The 18,844-nt window shown below is 35.2% G+C and overlaps 1 protein-coding gene and 1 non-coding gene across 2 annotated transcripts in view; one reads left to right on the forward strand and one right to left on the reverse strand.

Moving 5' to 3' along the window:
• Window positions 1-18,026, reverse strand: part of LOC133334092 (toll-like receptor 6) — a gene marked incomplete at its 3' end in the record, with an annotated part of 33,318 nt that extends 15,292 nt beyond the window's left edge. Inside the window, exon 1 of the mRNA XM_061542388.1 lies at window positions 16,834-18,026. Within this exon, the coding sequence (XP_061398372.1) occupies window positions 16,834-18,026 (1,193 nt within the window). The remainder of the gene's footprint in view (window positions 1-16,833) is intronic.
• Window positions 8,251-8,382, forward strand: Trnal-caa (transfer RNA leucine (anticodon CAA)). The gene is made up of 2 exons: window positions 8,251-8,288; window positions 8,338-8,382. It is a non-coding gene; the product is annotated as a tRNA-Leu (tRNA).
• Window positions 18,027-18,844: the final 818 nt, after the last annotated feature.

The following is an 18,844-nucleotide window of genomic DNA, read 5'->3' on the forward strand; positions in this document are numbered from 1 at the left end:
TCGGACGAAACTATATATGGGAGTTATATCCAAATCTGAACCGATTTTCGAGAAACTTGTCACACATCATTCTGGTCCTAATTCAGTACTCTATATCAAATTTCGTGCAAATCGAAAAATATATAGGCACTTTGGAGCCCCTTTTACCATAGATCGGAAGAAAATATATATGGGAGCTATATATGAATCTGACCCGATTTTCTCGAAACTTAGCACACATCATTTTGAACCTAATTCAGTACCCTATGCCAAATTTCGTGCAAATCGAAAGATATATAGGGACTTTGGTGCACCATTTACATAAAATCGGACGAAAATATATATGGGACCTATTCTAAATCTGACCCGATTTTCTCGAAACTTAGCACACATCATTCTGGACCTAATTCAGTACTCTATGCCAAATCGAAAGATAAAAGGGGTTTTTGGACCACCATTTACCTTAAATCAGACGAAACTACATATGAGAGCTATATCTAAATCTGAGCCGATTTTCTCGAAACTTGGTACATATCATTCTATACCTAATTCAGTACTCTATGTCAAATTTCGTGCAAATCGAAAGATATATAGGGACTTTGGAACACCATTTACCTTAAATCGGACGAAAGTATATATGGGAGCTATATCTAAATCCGAACCGATTTTTCCCATTTTCGTCCTTGGGCCAATTACGTGACCTGTGCCAATTTCATCCAAATCGGATCATAAATGCGACCTGTACTGTGTTAACAAAAATACATGGACAGACGGACGGACATGAATAAATCGACTCAGAAAGTGATTCTAGGCATATTATCAAAAGGAACCATGGGTCTATCTCGATTATTTTTACCTGTTACAAACATATGCACAAAGACATAATATCCTGAACCACACTGTGGTGAAGGGTATAAAAATCATTTTAGGGGTCCTTAACAAGGCGTGGATTCTTTAAAAAATCATTTTAGGGGTCCTTAACAAGGCGTGGATTCTTTAAAAAATCATTTTAGGGGTCCTTAACAAGGCGTGGATTCTTTAAAAAATCATTTTAGGTCCTTAGCAAGGCGTGGATTCTTTAAAAAATCATTTTAGGGGTCCTTAACAAGGCGTGGATTCTTTAAAAAATAATTTTAGGAGTCCTTAACAAGGCGTGGATTCTTTAAAAAATCATTTTAGGGGTCCTTAACAAGGCGTGGATTCTTTAAAAGATATTTCTAAGGAATCATATTTTTCATGTTGGCCATAACCTATATCAACACAATTTGTTTCAATTCTATTTAAATGACCTATTTTATCTGTTTGCAATGTCCTTTTATCTTTCTTTAGAATTCTGTTTTTTAAAAAGCTTTTAAAGTACTTAAGAGGATTTTATGTTCGCTTTGTACTTGTCCGACAATCAATCCCCAGCATTACAACATTAGCACGAAAATGCCTAAGACACTCAAGGACCAAATGGCAAAGAAGAGTAACTTGTCCTTGTACATTTCTATGTCCTTACCAGCCTCACAATCACAATGTTGGCCCCCAATAAAAAGAATAAATAAAAAATCGACTAACAAATCGATTGAATAAAATAGTAAAAAAAACGAGAACGTTCGCACTTAACTACAATCAATCAAAATCAATTGTAGACAAAATGAAACCTCCTGCCCCACCCTCCCCTCATCCTTTTGATTGTATCAACTAAATATTTCCCCGGGTCTTGAAAGAAAAGTGACAACCCCAAATTGAATAAACAACAACTCTTTTCTGCTTTACACAACTTTTATGTCAGAAGTGGGTGGGGGTGACAAAGAAAAGTTAGTTCCCGCTTAATGTTTGTTAGTGCCACAATTCACAACAACAACAGGAAAATAAGATAAATGAATTTGGAAACAAAATATTGTTTACAACTTAAGTTCGAATGTGGGCCAAGAGCGACCATGTGTGGGAATACCACAGGGGTGGGATATATTTCCACACATCCACACCGACACACAATAGTTGCCATCGACAGCATACATACTACTTTAAATACGGAATCAATTTTTATAGGAAATAGGAAACTCAGCAGGAGACAAGAAAAGGTTGCTTTAAAAACAACAAAAAAATTGAAAAAATATTCTTTAAAAACCCCACGCCCCTATAAGACCCCGAAAAAATATTCGTTAAAAACCCCTCGCGTCTACAAGACCCCGAAAAAATATTCTTTAAGAAATCCACGCCTCTATAAGACCCCGAAAAAATATTCTTTAAGAAATCCACGCCTCTATAAGACCCCGAAAAAATATTCTTTAAGAAATCCACGCCTCTATAAGACCCCGAAAAAACATTCTTTAAGAAATCCACGCCTCTATAAGACCCTGAAAAAATATTCTTTAAGAAATCCACGCCTCTATAAGACCCCAAAAAAAATATTCTTTAAAAACCCCACGCCTCTATAAGACCCCGAAAAAATATTCTTTAAGAAGTCCACGCCTCTATAAGACCCCGAAAAAATATTCTTTAAGAAGTCCACGCCTCTATAAGACCCCGAAAAAATATTCTTTAAGAAATCCACGCCTCTATAAGACCTCGCCTCTATTCTTTAATAAATCCAGGCCTTATTTAATGGTTCCCCAAAAATATTTTGTATGAAAATGTCATTTCCCAGTTCATTGGCCCTAATAAGTGGCCCCTTAAGTAAAGGGGCTAAAAATGGGAGGTGTTTTTTTTTTTTGATTTCCTCCTCAAGAGTTTATGGTTATGAGGTGGGCAGGACGATGCTGTTTATGTTCATATAACTGACCATCGGAATGGTGATGATGATGATGATGGCGATAAAGTTGTAAATACTCTTTGGTTATTTACCAAAAAGAAAATAAAATTCGGAAATTTATGAGGTGTGTATAGAAAAATGACACAAACGAAAAAGTCGAACAGGAAAAGGGGAGTTGCATTCATTTTCGCAAAAAAGAAAATAACTCACTATTCAGCAATAAAATAAAGCAAATAACAAATCACTTTAGGGAAGTGAAAAAAAGCTGGTTACGAAAAAAGAGGTTACAAGTAGCTATAGAAAAAATAATAAAAAAACGCTTTTATTTAAAAGGGTATTCACAATCAGCAACAGCAATACCTCGATTTTTTTAAAAAACTCAACAAGGCGTGGATTTCTTAAAAAAAATATTCTTAAGGGTCCTCAACAAGGTGTGGATTTCTTAAAAAATATTTAAAGGGTCCTCAACAAGGCGTGGATTTCTTAAACAAATATTTTTCAGGGTCCTCAGCAAGGCGTGGATTTTTTAAAAAAATATTTTTAAGGGTCCTCAACAAGGCGTGGATTTTTTAAAAAATATTTTTAAGGGTCCTCAACAAGGCGTGGATTTTTTAAAAAACTATTTTTAAGGGTCCTCAACAAGGCGTGGATTTTTTAAAAAATATTTTTAAGGGTCCTCAACAAGGCGTGGATTTTTTAAAAAATATTTTTAAGGGTCCTCAACAAGGCGTGGATTTTTTAAAAAATATTTTTAAGGTTATAATAAATATTGTACTTAATGTCACCATTATTCATATCTTATTTAGACAAAGATATATGACCGCAAATAATGTTCTTTCAGACGTAAAGTGCAAATTGCAACAAAAGTGAGTCATGTTATTTATTTTTTGTTATTGGTGCGGTTAACCATCAAACAGTTTGTCTTTACTATCAGTTATAGGCCAGGTTTGGTTTGCCTGCCTGTCTGTCCGCACATATGAACATCAGCTTGCTAGCTGTCTATATGCCTAAAACATACATCCATCCATCGAACCAGCCATCCATCCGTCTATTTATCTATAACATTTGTCTTGTTTCGCCTTTTTCGCGGTTTTTCACTCAACGACAAACTGCAAAATTTGCAGCAACAACAACAAATGACATCAAAAAAGCACCCAGTAGTGGTGGTTAAATTTAATTAATAATTTATGGCAACGTGACATACGTTAATCAATGTTTCAAGGCAACAGAGTAGAGCACAGAGCGAATGACGTTACGCGTAACGCAACGTGATTGCGGTGTTCTGTTCGTTCGTTCGCTGTCAACGTTGTTATGCGTTTCATTTGGAAACTCAAAGCATGTTTGCAGTTTTGTTACACCATTTCCAAGGAATTCTTTAAAAAATCCACGCCTTATAGATGGTCCCTTAAAATATTCTTTAAAAAATCCACGCCTTATAGATGGTCCCTTAAAATATTCTTTAAAAAATCCACGCCTTATAGATGGTCCCTTAAAATATTCTTTAAAAAATCCACGCCTTATAGATGGTCCCTTAAAATATTCTTTAAAAAATCCACGCCTTATAGATGGTCCCTTAAAATATTCTTTAAAAAATCCACGCCTTATAGATGGTCCCTTAAAATATTCTTTAAAAAATCCACGCCTTATAGATGGTCCCTTAAAATATTCTTTAAAAAATCCACGCCTTATAGATGGTCCCTTAAAATATTCTTTAAAAAATCCACGCCTTATAGATGGTCCCTTAAAATATTCTTTAAAAAATCCACGCCTTATAGATGGTCCCTTAAAATATTCTTTAAAAAATCCACGCCTTATAGATGGTCCCTTAAAATATTCTTTAAAAAATCCACGCCTTATAGATGGTCCCTTAAAATATTCTTTAAAAAATCCACGCCTTATAGATGGTCCCTTAAAATATTCTTTAAAAAATCCACGCCTTATAGATGGTCCCTTAAAATATTCTTTAAAAAATCCACGCCTTATAGATGGTCCCTTAAAATATTCTTTAAAAAATCCACGCCTTATAGATGGTCCCTTAAAATATTATTTAAAAAATCCACGCCTTATAGATGGTCCCTTAAAATATTCTTTAAAAAATCCACGCCTTATAGATGGTCCCTTAAAATATTCTTTAAAAAATCCACGCCTTATAGATGGTCCCTTAAAATATTCTTTAAAAAATCCACGCCTTATAGATGGTCCCTTAAAATATTCTTTAAAAAATCCACGCCTTATAGATGGTCCCTTAAAATATTCTTTAAAAAATCCACGCCTTATAGATGGTCCCTTAAAATATTCTTTAAAAAATCCACGCCTTATAGATGGTCCCTTAAAATATTCTTTAAAAAATCCACGCCTTATAGATGGTCCCTTAAAATATTCTTTAAAAAATCCACGCCTTATAGATGGTCCCTTAAAATATTCTTTAAAAAATCCACGCCTTATAGATGGTCCCTTAAAATATTCTTTAAAAAATCCACGCCTTATAGATGGTCCCTTAAAATATTCTTTAAAAAATCCACGCCTTATAGATGGTCCCTTAAAATATTCTTTAAAAAATCCACGCCTTATAGATGGTCCCTTAAAATATTCTTTAAAAAATCCACGCCTTATAGATGGTCCCTTAAAATATTCTTTAAAAAATCCACGCCTTATAGATGGTCCCTTAAAATATTCTTTAAAAAATCCACGCCTTATAGATGGTCCCTTAAAATATTCTTTAAAAAATCCACGCCTTATAGATGGTCCCTTAAAATATTCTTTAAAAAATCCACGCCTTATAGATGGTCCCTTAAAATATTCTTTAAAAAATCCACGCCTTATAGATGGTCCCTTAAAATATTCTTTAAAAAATCCACGCCTTATAGATGGTCCCTTAAAATATTCTTTAAAAAATCCACGCCTTATAGATGGTCCCTTAAAATATTCTTTAAAAAATCCACGCCTTATAGATGGTCCCTTAAAATATTCTTTAAAAAATCCACGCCTTATAGATGGTCCCTTAAAATATTCTTTAAAAAATCCACGCCTTATAGATGGTCCCTTAAAATATTCTTTAAAAAATCCACGCCTTATAGATGGTCCCTTAAAATATTCTTTAAAAAATCCACGCCTTATAGATGGTCCCTTAAAATATTCTTTAAAAAATCCACGCCTTATAGATGGTCCCTTAAAATATTCTTTAAAAAATCCACGCCTTATAGATGGTCCCTTAAAATATTCTTTAAAAAATCCACGCCTTATAGATGGTTTCAAAAAAATATTCATTAAACCAGTAAGGAAAGTAGTAAAGTCGGACGGGGCCGACTATATGATACCCTTCACCACTTTGAGTATATTCAAGAAATGAATCCTAACAGAAGTCGTATGTGTCAGTCTCGTTTCCTACTGCCTGTTTGTAATATGCGCAAAAACATAATATCCTGTGCCAGAAAAAAAAATTGGTTCAAGAACCTCAAAACCTGGGGGCTACCAGAAAAAATTGACCACTATTTATAGTGTAGAGATGTGCTACCTAATAAGAACTCGACGTTCTAAATTAAGTCAATTTGGTTGAAAAATACAATCAGAACCCCCAAAATACCAAAAATTTGGGGTACCGTTATATGGGGACTACCAGAAAAACTAGACCTATATTTATAATTTTTAGTGGAGTAATTTGGTACCCAATAAGAACCCAATGTACAAAATTTCAGAGAATTCAGTTATAAAACAAGCCCAAGAACCCGAAAATACCGAAAATGTGGGGTACCCTTATATGGGGGCTATCCGAAAAATTGACATTTACTTTTAATTTTTGGTAAGGAGATTTGCTACCCAATGAGAACACAAAGTACCAAATTTCAGCAAATTCGGTCGAAAAATGCTATCAAAACCCCCAAAATACCGAAAATTGGGGGTAATCTTATATGGGGGCTATCCGAAAAAATGGACCTTTATTTATAATTTTTGGTAGGGATATTTGCTACCCAATAAGAACTCAATGTACCAAATTTCAGCGAATTCAGTTAAAAAACGCGCTCAAGAACCTCAAAATACCGAAAATTTGGGGGTACCCTTATATGGGGGCTATCCGAAAAAATTGACCTTTGTTTATAATTTTTGGTAGAGAGATTTGCTACCCAATAAGAACTCAAAGTACCAAATTTCAGCGAATTCAGTTAAAAAACGCGCTCAAGAACCTCAAAATACCGAAAATTTTGGGGTACCCTTATATGGGAGCTATGCCTAAACGTGGACCGATTTTCTCCAATTTCAATAGGTTTCGTCCTTGGGCCAATTAAGTGACCTGTGCCAAATTTCATCCAAATCGGATCATAAATGTGACCTGTACTTTGTTAACAAAAATACATGGACGGACGGACGGACAGACGGACGGACGGACAGACGGACATGCATAAATCGACTCAGAAAGTGATTCTATGCATATTCTCAAAAGGAACCATGGGTCTATCTCGATTATTTTTGCCTGTTACAAACATATGCACAAAGACATAATACCCTGTACCACAGTGTGGTAAAGGGTATAAAAATCCACGCCTTATAGATGGTCCCTAAAAAGATTCTTTAAAAAATCCACGCCTTATAAATGGTCCCTAAAAAGATTCTTTAAAAAATCCACGCCTTATAAATGGTCCGTAAACTATGCTTTAAAAAATCCACGCCTTATAGATGGTCCCTAAAAAGATTCTTTAAAAAATCCACGCCTTATGGATGATCCCTAAAAATATTCTTTAAAAAATCCACGCCTTATAGATGGTCCCTAAAAAGATTCTTTAAAAAATCCACGCCTTATAGGTGGTCTCTAAAAAGATTCTTTAAAAATCCCTGCCTTATAGATTGTCCCTAAAAAGATTCTTTAAAAAATCCACGCCTTATAGATGGTCCCTTAAAAGATTCTTTAAAAAATCCACGCCTTATAGATGGTCCCTAAAAATATTCGTTTAAAAAATTCACGCCTTATAGATGGTCCCTAAAAATATTCTTTAAAAAATCCACGACTTTATCATGACCCTTAAACATATTTTTTTTTTTAACAAACCACCCCCTTTTGTTTTAAAAATTTATTTGCTTCCTTTTTTTTTCAAATCCAATATTTAATTGAATTAAATTTGAAAATTGCTCACCATTGAAAACCATCCCGATTTAAAAATGCCCATTACCGCACATATTTTTTCCTCAATTCAATCCACTTCATTCATTATCACTGAGCGGAATTCCCACATTTAAATCTGTGGGCAAGACAACAACAATGCCAAACACAACAAATAAAACAATAATAAATTACAACAACAACAACAAATCCACATTTCCACTATCCACGTGCTTCGTTGGGCATTAAAAATTTCATTCAGTAGCTGCTTGGTTGTTTATTCGATAGCATTTTATTGTTGTTTTTATTTTCTTTTATAAAAAAATGTTCGGCCAGACTATAAATAGATTTGTGTGTCTGTACATACAAGCGATTAACTCATCCACCATAACAAAGCATTCGGGTTGAACACGTACAACTGACATCGAAGCGATTACATGTCAGGATGGCCGAGCGGTCTAAGGCGCCAGACTCAAGTGTAACTACTTGTTCTGTTTCCAAAACAGAATTGTATGAAATGTGAGCGTTCTGGTCCTCTCTGAGGGCGTGGGTTCAAATCCCACTCCTGACAAAATATTTTTTTTTTGAAAATTTATTTTTTTAATATTTTTTAGTTTTTGAAAAATATTTTTTTAAAAAAATCCACGCCTTTTGGAGGCCCCTGAAAATATTATTTAAAAAATCAACGCATTATATAGACCCCTGAAAATTTTATTTAAACCAGTAAGTAAAGATCAAAAGTACGAATTATATGGGTACCGGGTCACCAAGAAATCATAGGCAAGGAGATAGCAAAACGACTAGCCAGAAGTGCCACTGCGCTACCCATATAGAGGTGTATACCGCCCAACCCTTTAGCGAAATACGCCAAGAAATGAGGTAATTGGCAAATGAGACCCACAAAACCCTTTGGGGGGACAGGAAAAATCACCAAAATATTATGGGGCGACCCAAGTGAAGACAAAACTAAGCAAATCCTAACGCTAAACAAATAAAAAATAAGCCGACTGACGGGTAATCTGACGGGACACCTCGGCCTGAAGGCACATCTACTCAAGATTGGATGCGAAGAGCGTGTGAGGAAGACAGTGAAACCTAACCTAAAGTTCCCTTCACCACTTTGGGTACATACAAGAGATGTTAATATGTACTATATCATGTAGATAGAACAGACATAGACTCTATGGAGGACTATTGAGATGGAATCGGGCGTAATTAAATGTACTACCTACCTACTACCTCATACCATTCTGGAATACATTCAAAATAGCATGTCAAACGGGCACACGTGGATTCTTTGGTGTACCATTTGTATGAAATAGAGTAAAATTTTATATGGGAATTTTGTATAAAAACACATGGACCTAATTGAGCAACGTTGCTTACACCATTTGTTTTTTTTTTATCACACTATATTCAATTTAATACCCTCTGCCAAATTTCCTGTAAATCGAACAAACATAAGCGCTTCGGTGCAACACTTGCATAAAATCGAACGAAAATATATATATATATATATATATATAAGACCTATATCAAAATCTGAACCGATTTCAGCACACTTTATCACACATCATTTTTTCCTCAATTGCATTCGCCATTCAAAATTTTGCTCAATCAGACAGATATTGGGAGTTTGGTGTATCATTCAAAAAATCGGAAGAAACTATATATGTGAGCTATAACTCAATCTGAACCGATTTTAACAAAACTTCGCAGACATCAGTCTGGACCTAATTTAGTACTCTGTGCAAAATTTTGTCTCTATCGGACAAATATTGGGAGTTTGGTGTATCATTCACAAAAAATCGGACGAGACTATATATGTCAGCTATTGTCAGCTACTCTGTGCAAAATTTTGTCTCAATCGGACCAATATTGACAGTATGGTGCATCATTTACATAAAATCGTACGAAACTATATATGGGGGCCATATCTAAATCTGAAACGATTCGAACAAAATTTTTTCTTCCAAAATGAAAATGGTCATGCAGTTACCATCAATCAGGAGCGTTATCGCGACATGATGACCAATTTTGTGATGCCAGTTAGGGCGCTCCACAGCACATAAGTCGCATAACAATCGATTTTCTGAAGAATTTGTCCGTCTGTCCGTCTGTTGTAATCACTCTAGCGTCTAAACGAATTGAGATAGAACGCTAAAATTTTGCATAGAGTCGTCTTTTGTCTGCAGGCAGGTCAAGTTCGAAGATGGGCTATATCGGTCCACGTTTAGGCATAGCTCCCATATAAGGGTACCCACCAATTTTCGGTATCTTAGGGTTCTTGAGCGCGGTTTTCAACCGAATTCGCTGAAATTTGGTACACTGGGTTCTTATTGGGTACCAAATTTCCCCACTAAAAATTATAAATATAGGTCTACTTTTTCTGGTAGCCCCCATATAAGGGTACATCCCAATTTTCAGTTTTTGGGGGGTTTTAACCGGATTTTTCCACCCAATTGGCTGTAATTTAGTAATTTGAGTTCTTATTGGGTAACATATCTCTCCACAAAAAATTATAAATATAGGTCAATTTTTGCGGGTTGCCCCCATATAAGGGTCCCCCCAATATTCGGTATTTTAGGGTTCTTAAACGCGGTTTTCAACCGAATTCGCTGATATTTGGTACATTGAGTTGTTATTGGGTAGCAAATATCTCCACAAAAAATTATAAATATAGGTCAATTTTTTCGGGTAGCCCCCATATAAGGGTACCCCCAATTTTCGGTATTTTGAGGTTCTTGAGCGCGTTTTTCAACCGAATTCACTGAAATTTGGTATTTTGTAGTCGTATTCACTCCTTTTTAGGGATAGTCCCCATATAACCCCCTTTTTTATATTAAAATAGATATCTGATTTGTTCCGAGTGTTGGGGTTGGGTAGTCGTTACGGGGAATAGTCAATTTTTACCCTACAAAGACGTTTTAGCCATCTGTTGTAAGCATTCCGCTTCTGAAGATATTGTGACAAAAAAAAAAAAAACTCAAAGATGACGATTATGAAATATATCGGCAGACATTTAGGCATCTCCTCAATATAGTGATACCTCCTGAAGGAAAGAATTGAGATAAACAATTAAAATATTGGTTCAAAATTGGCATATACCGGTCATTAATTAGGCATAGACATCATATAATGATATCACCAAATATTCACTACTTCCAACACTATGTAATCAAAATATATATATATATATATATATATATATATAACTTTGTAATCTAAATTACAGTAGTTTGAAGATTTTATACTCTACCATGCGTTGTCAGTATCTGTCCACTTTTTGGATCTTACACATTTTAGGAAAAATCCCCATTAAAATTGCTGAAATTTGTATTTTGTGTACATAATGGTTTACATAAATCGGTTTATAGAATTATCGGTATATGGCCGCTTTTTGGTATGTTCCTATATTTTCATTGCATGAATCTGTATAATTATGGTGGAGGGTATCCAAAGTTCGGCCTGGTCGAACTTAACGCTTTTTCACTTGTTATTTTTTTTTAAACATGGATCCGTCGAATATGGGCAATCCTGTAAGTGATCTGTGCCAAATTTCCTCCAATTCGGATCATAAATGCGACCTGTACTTTGTTTACAATTTAACATCTACAGACGGACGGACATGCGTAAACCGACTCAGATAGTGATTCTATGCATATTCTCAAAAGGAGCCATGGGTCTATCTCGATTCCTTTTGACTGTTACAAACATATGCACAAAGACATAACACCGTGTACTACAGTGTGGTGAAGGGTATAAAAATCCACGCCTTTTATAGGTCTCTGAAAAAATTGTTAAAAAAATTCACGCCTTATATAGGTCCCTGAAAAAAATTGTTAACAAAATTCACGCCTTATATAGGACCCAAAAAAAAATTGTTAAAAAATCAACGCATTATATAGGCCCCTGAAAAAAATTGTTAAAAATCCACGCCTTATATAGGCCCCTGAAAAAATTTGTTAAAAAAATCCACGCCTTATATAGGCCCCTGAAATAAATTGTTAAAAAATCCCTGTAAAAAATATTTAATAAATCCAAAAAAAAATATTTATAAAATCCACGCCTTATGGTAGCACCTGAAAAATATTATTTAAAATTCCACGCCTTATTGTAGCCCCAGAAAAATATTATTTAAAAATCCACGCCTTATGGTAGCCCCTGAAAAATATTATTTAAAAATCCACGCCTTAAAAATCCACGCCCCTGAAAAATATTATTTAAAAATCCACGCCCCTGAAAAATATTATTTAAAAATCCACGCCCCTGAAAAATATTATTTAAAAATCCACGCCCCTGAAAAATATTATTTAAAAATCCACGCCCCTGAAAAATATTATTTAAAAATCCACGCCCCTGAAAAATATTATTTAAAAATCCACGCCCCTGAAAAATATTATTTAAAAATCCACGCCCCTGAAAAATATTATTTAAAAATCCACGCCCCTGAAAAATATTATTTAAAAATCCACGCCCCTGAAAAATATTATTTAAAAATCCACGCCCCTGAAAAATATTATTTAAAAATCCACGCCCCTGAAAAATATTATTTAAAAATCCACGCCTTATGGTAGCCCCTGAATTGTGGAAATGGTGTGGAATCTTTTTGTTGCTGCTGCCTCTGCCCATGTTGCTGCTGTTGCTTCTCAGCCGTAGTGTGTGCCGTTCGCTCTCACAGACACTCGCTGAAAGACCAGACGTGATATGCAACACGATAGGTAAGTGAGTATTTGAGGTGTGCGATTTTGTTGTTGTTTTTTTATATAAAAAATTGTAGTGTTTATGCTGTTGTTGTTTGTTTGCAATGATTTTTTTTATATTAATAGTTTGTCATTAGTTAGAGTAGAGTATGTTTGGCAACTTTTGCCTGCCAGGTTGTTGTTGCTGATTCTGCTGTAGGTAATTGCCGAATGTTGGCAATTAGTTTGTTGTTGGGGGTGTGGGGAGGTTTATGGATTTTTTGTTGGGTTCTTCATTAAGTGTTGTTGTTGCTGCTGGCTGCTGGTGGTTTATGTTGTTGCCTGGTTGTGTATTTCAGACAATTAACAGTTCTAAATATGTACGAGAGTCTATTTTACAATGGCAAAGCTGTCTGGCTGGCAGGGAGGATGGCTGGTTGGCAGGGTGGAAGGCAGCACAGCATGACACTACTGTGTCAAGTAGTTGCGAACATTTTGAAACGTGAGTGATTATGGCTATGAAATACAAAAACATTTTTTGTGTATTTTTTTAATTTTTGATACTTTTTAATGGTTGTCTTGGCGAGCGTTTTGTTTTTATGACTGTGGGAACGCTTGTTAATCGTTTGGCGTAAAATTGAAAAAGAACAAACAAGTGACAATCAAACCAGACAACACACAAGAACAAATACAAATTAAGTAATTAAACCAAAATGCTGAAAAACTATTAACATTTATTTAAATGTACAATTTAATATTTTTTGTTTGTGTGGGAAGGGAAGTTTTTGAAAATGGGACACACACACAAATTGTAACAAAATAAACAAAAATAAATTTCCAGACACACCTATATTTTTTTCGAGACTGAATGAAATAAAATTGTTTCACATCAAAGGAGATTGGTCGAGATCTGATCAAATTTATTATTTTGAAACTTCATAAATTTATTGTTGTGGAGGTACACAAAATTCCTATTATAGACGTAATATTAGATGAAAGAATCTATGGGAACTACGAATGAGTTTCTATATAAAAAATGACTTTAGATATTTTTTAAGACGATGGTAGTTAGGTTTCTTCTGTTGATATTCTTACCAGAAAAGTACTAAATGTGGTACCATTTGTATTTGTCGAACCGGTAGAGCTAAAACTCTTAAATTTGAAATGAGGGTCACTGACGGAGTGTAGAATATATGTAGCCGAGGATTTTTTGGGAAATTTGAACTATAGGTATCCGAAAAATACTAAACTTGGTACAATTTCGTTAACAATAGGGTCGATATAAGCAGGTGGTTTTTGAAGTGTGTAGACATCTATACAAAAAGTACTAAACGGTACAAAATTTGGTACAATTTGAATTTGGAGGAACGGATAGTGGTGGATTCCTGAAATTAACATTACCGTCGAAGTGTAGGATAGCGATTTGGAAATTTGTACTTATATGTACGCTGAGTACTAAATGGTACTATATTTGTTTTGGAAATTCGTACTAGTGTGTACTATATGGTACCAAATTTGGATTTGGACGAACCGATATAGCTGGAATCTTGACATTTGGACTTAGGATCACCATTAGGGGTAGAATTGAGCTACGTTTTGGAAATGCCTATTATGGGTGAACCGATGTAGGAAGTTTTGGAAGTGTGTACTAAATGTTATCAAATGTGAATGTGGGTGAACCGACTGAGGTGGAATCTTGAAATTTGACGCTAGAACCACTTTTGGGGTGTAGTATTAAAATATCCAGAGAGTTTTGGAAATTCATACTAATGTGTACTAAATTTGGTACAGTTTGGATTTAGGGTGAACCAATAGAGCTGCGATCCTAAAATTTTGTGTTATTATCATTGTTGGGGTGTACCAAGGGGGGTATGAAATTTGGAAATTCGTACTAATGTGTACTATATGGTACCAAATTTGGATTTGGGCGAACCGATAAAGCTGGAATCTTGACATTTGGACATAGGATCACTGTTGGGACATAGGATAAAGTTTTCGGTTCATTGTACTCTCGAATGAAATCTCAACTTCACCGAAAACTTTAGGCGTCGTCCTTGACCATAATCGCAACTTCATGTACAACTTCAAAGCGATCTGCGAGACATTTCCGTCTTCTAATGGAGTAATAGTAATACTATGCACATAGTCATACAGCTATATAATTGGTATCAATTTGAAGGTCAACAACTCCTCTTAGATATACTATCAACTTCTCGGATATATGTCCTTCACGAGCAAGTATATACGCCCCAGAATAAACATTTTGTAATTTTTCACACAAAAGTCAGGGTCCATTTGACCATCTAAATATTGGCCGATCTTTATCAAAACAGGCATGCTTATTCTTTGGCCCGATCCCCTTCTCCATGTAAAATTTCGCGATGTTTGAACTATAATTGCGGCCTCTGGAGCGACCAGAAAAACCGACAACAATTAAGTATTTGGTCCATTTCATCTCCTAAATATTGACCGACCTTTACCAAAAACAATAGGGGTCTTCATTGACCAGAACCCGTCCTACATTCAAAAATTCGTGAAGATTGGTCAATAACTGTGGCCTGTATCGTGTTGACAAATTATAATGGACAGACGGATGGACGGACGGACACACATGTCTAGATCGACTCAGCTAGTCGAGATATGACGATCGGTATACTTAAAGGTGGGTCTAGGACCAATATTTCGCGGCGTTACAAACTCTTGGGGCTGCACAAAGCTATAATACCCTGACAACATAGTTGTGTAGGGTATAAAAACTCTTTGGTAACCCCCAAAAAAATATTCCTTAAAAAATCCAAGCCTTTGGTAACTATTGAAAAAAATATTCATTACAACATCCAAGCCTTTATACCTCCTAAAAATCTCCTTTAAAAAATACACGTCTTTGGCAAACCCTCACAAATATCCTGTAAATCCGGGCCGATTTTACACTCTCTAGATTGTGACTAGGTTTTCATTCGATTATTTTTATTTCAGGCATTCTTACCGATCTCGGCATTGGTGTTACAAAATTCGCATATACATTTTCCCAATTATTTCGAAGTGTTGATATGTTGTATTTATACCCTTCACCACACTGTGGTACAGTATCTTATATCTTTGTGCATATGTTTGTAACAGGTAAAAGGAAACAAGATAGATACATGGTTCCTTTTAAGAATATCTACAGAGTCACTTTCTGAGTCGATTTATGCATGTCCGCCTGGACAGTCGATTTATGCATGTCCGCCTTGGATGAAATTTAGCACAGCTCATGTATTGGTGAAAATCGGTTCAGATTTAGATGCAGCCCCATATATAGTTTCCTCCGATTTTATGTAAATGGTGCACCAAACTCCCAATATTTATCCGATTGGGACAACATTTTGCACAGAGGACTGACTTAGGTCCACATTGATGTATGCAACGTTTCGTCCGTTTTTATGTAAATGGAGCACCATACTGAAAATGTTGGTTCGATTGAGACAAAATTTTGCTCAGAGTACTGAATTAGGTCCAGATTGATGTATGCGAAGTTTCTTTGGAATCGGTTCAGATTTAGATATGACTCCTATATATTGTTTCGTCCGATTTTATGTGAATGGAGCACCAAAGAGTCAAATTTAAACCGATTCGCTCAAAATTTTGCGCAGCGTACTGAGTTAGGACCATTCAATTTTTCATAATTTTCAGATTGGTATGGTATGGGTAGTTTTAGTTTTGTTCAAATATATATGTACGCAGTTAATTTCGTCCGATAGATTTGGTCCTTCATAGATGCTATGTATATTCTATGTAAAGAATATTGTACATATGAGCATCTCATGTATGTACCCAAAATGGTGAAGGGTATCATATAGTCTTCACCGGCCCCGTCCCACTTTTGATTTTCCTTACTGGTTTTAAATTTAAAGTGCTTTTCATTGGATTCTCAAAAATACGTTTTAAATTATTTTAATGGTCTATACGTAGCCGTGGATTTTTTTAATTAATTTACGTATCTCTACATAGTTGTGGATTTCTTAAATATATTTTAAGGGTCTATAGGCGTAGATTTAAGGAAAAGTTTTTAGAGGCCTCTATTATGCGTGGACTTTTAATAGAATAGTTTTCAGAGCCTCTGTAAGGCGTGGATTATTTAAGAATATTTTTCTGGGTCTATATGAGGCCCGGATTTTCTTAAGAATATTTTTCTGGGTCTATATAAGGCGGGGATTTTTTAAGAACATTTTTAAGAGAAATCTATATGCCGTAGATTTTTTAAATTTTTTTTCAAAGGTCTAAATAAGGCGTAGACTTTTTTAAACAATTATTAAACACACATGACAATTTTCCTAAACAAAGAAAGAATTTATACTTACAGTAACACCGTATCACTGGGTAAATCCATGGGCACAGCTAATATCCCTATATTCCGACAGCTCAACGACAGCCTACCCAGTGTACCCGTACAGTGACAATGTTTTTGTGTCCATATCTCACAGACGGCATGCAATGTCCTCTGCTGTTGGTGTGATGAATCCGACGAGTGACTGGCATTTGATGATGATGACGACGACACGGACGATGAAGCTGTTGAATCCTTACCCAAGGACGTTGCTGATGAGTTCGCTTTGTTTTGGTTTTGATTTTGTTCATGAATGGCATTTTTCACATGATATTCCTTTAGAGTTTTCTCATAGAGTATTTGAGCCTCCCGTTCGGGATCCTCGGAGGGTAGCATGACATTTTCACGAATGCCATACAAATGGGGGAAGATAACACCATCCGCTCCTTTGTTGGTGCTGCTGCTACTGGGGACTTTGCCCAAAGGTCGTGGAGAATTTTGTTTAGGGGGTGAGTTCGGGGTGGTGTTATTTACATCGAGGGTGGGTAATACTGTGGAGTGGGGTGGGGAGGAGGCAGAACTGTTTTTGTTATTGTTTTGGGCTAATGTTTTGCCATTCTCCATGGCAGTGGATTTTATTACCGGGGAGTTGTTGCTAATGTCCTCCAGTTTAGACTTCTGTTCGATGGCCGCCTTATAAGCCAGTGGCTCCTGTTGGCTTTCCCCTGTCTTATTTTTCTTTTGGTCCTTTGTGACCATATTCTGTTGACTTTGTTGATGTTTTTTATTATTGTTGTTGTTATTTAAATTTCTACTAAAATCCTTGGTTTTAAAAATAATTTTCTCCTCTATTTGTATTTTATTTACATCGATTATACTAAATTCTTCTTTGGTTTGATTTTCATCATCCTCCTCATCGTCATCAGCAACTAGTCCTGGGATGTCCTCTTCCCCCTCCTCTTGACTACCTCTTGGTATTTTGAAATTCAATAAATTCTCTTCTAAATTGTTACGCAGTTGTCTTGAAATCTCATTCAGCTGGGAACCATTCGATATGGGTCCCGACAATGTTGATGTTATTGTACTGGCCGATATTACACTGGCCTTCGCCACCACCAGCAGATGTTGCATTAGGACACACATAATCAGGACGAAAATTAACGAATCCTTGAGCAGACACCAAGTTTGGTTACCACGACAGCCACGTTTACGAAAACCGCCGGCCATAATTTGTAGACGTCTGAATTTTGTAGCTCTCTCGGGCTTGTTGTTGTAAATATTATTTCTCTTATTGTTGTTGTATATTTTATTGTTAATAAAACTATGTTGCATTTGTTGTTGCCACCTTTGCGACGTTTCGAGACGACAACAGTTTTCTAGTCGCCGTTGCCTTTGCTGCTGCTTTTGTTGCTGATTGATGCTGTCAAGCATTTGTCATTTGATGACAGTTATATGTGCAACACGTTTCGTGTTCATGATTTTTGTTGCTATTTGTTGTTGTTGTTGGTTGGTTTTCCAATTTTTTTTCTTATTTTATTTTTTCGATTCTTTTAGTTTTTTTTTCTTGAAAAACAATTCCTTTATATGGCAGATATTGTTTTGCTCCAAAAAAATTGTACACACTTTTATCTAATTTTGTTGTTGTTGTAAATTTTTTTCTAGTAAAATATTTTTATTGTAGTTTTTTTTTTCTTTGATGTTGAGGTGTTTAAATTTTATCTTTTATTTCGTGACGCCTACTGCTACTCAACTGTCACCACTGTAAAGATAAGAAAAACGCAAAAAAAAAGAAAATTAATGGAAATTGGAAAACAGTATTGAAACTAAGAATAGGGGGAGGGAAAACATGAAAAAAATAATATTTTAAAAATTAATTTTCTAAATATTTTAAAAATTATTTTTTTATAGAATACTTTTGCGGATTTTTTAAAGAATACTTTTTAGTGGCATACATAAACCGTGGGTTTTTTTAAAGAAAATTTTTTAAGAGTTACCATAAGGCTAGGAGATTTTAATGCAAAAATCGGAAGGGAAAATATCTTTGG

Source organism: Musca vetustissima, unplaced genomic scaffold, assembly GCF_032173495.1.
Source record: "Musca vetustissima isolate MV318-11 ecotype Yass unplaced genomic scaffold, APGP_CSIRO_Mvet_v1 utg62933, whole genome shotgun sequence".
Taxonomy (NCBI): domain Eukaryota; kingdom Metazoa; phylum Arthropoda; class Insecta; order Diptera; family Muscidae; genus Musca; species Musca vetustissima.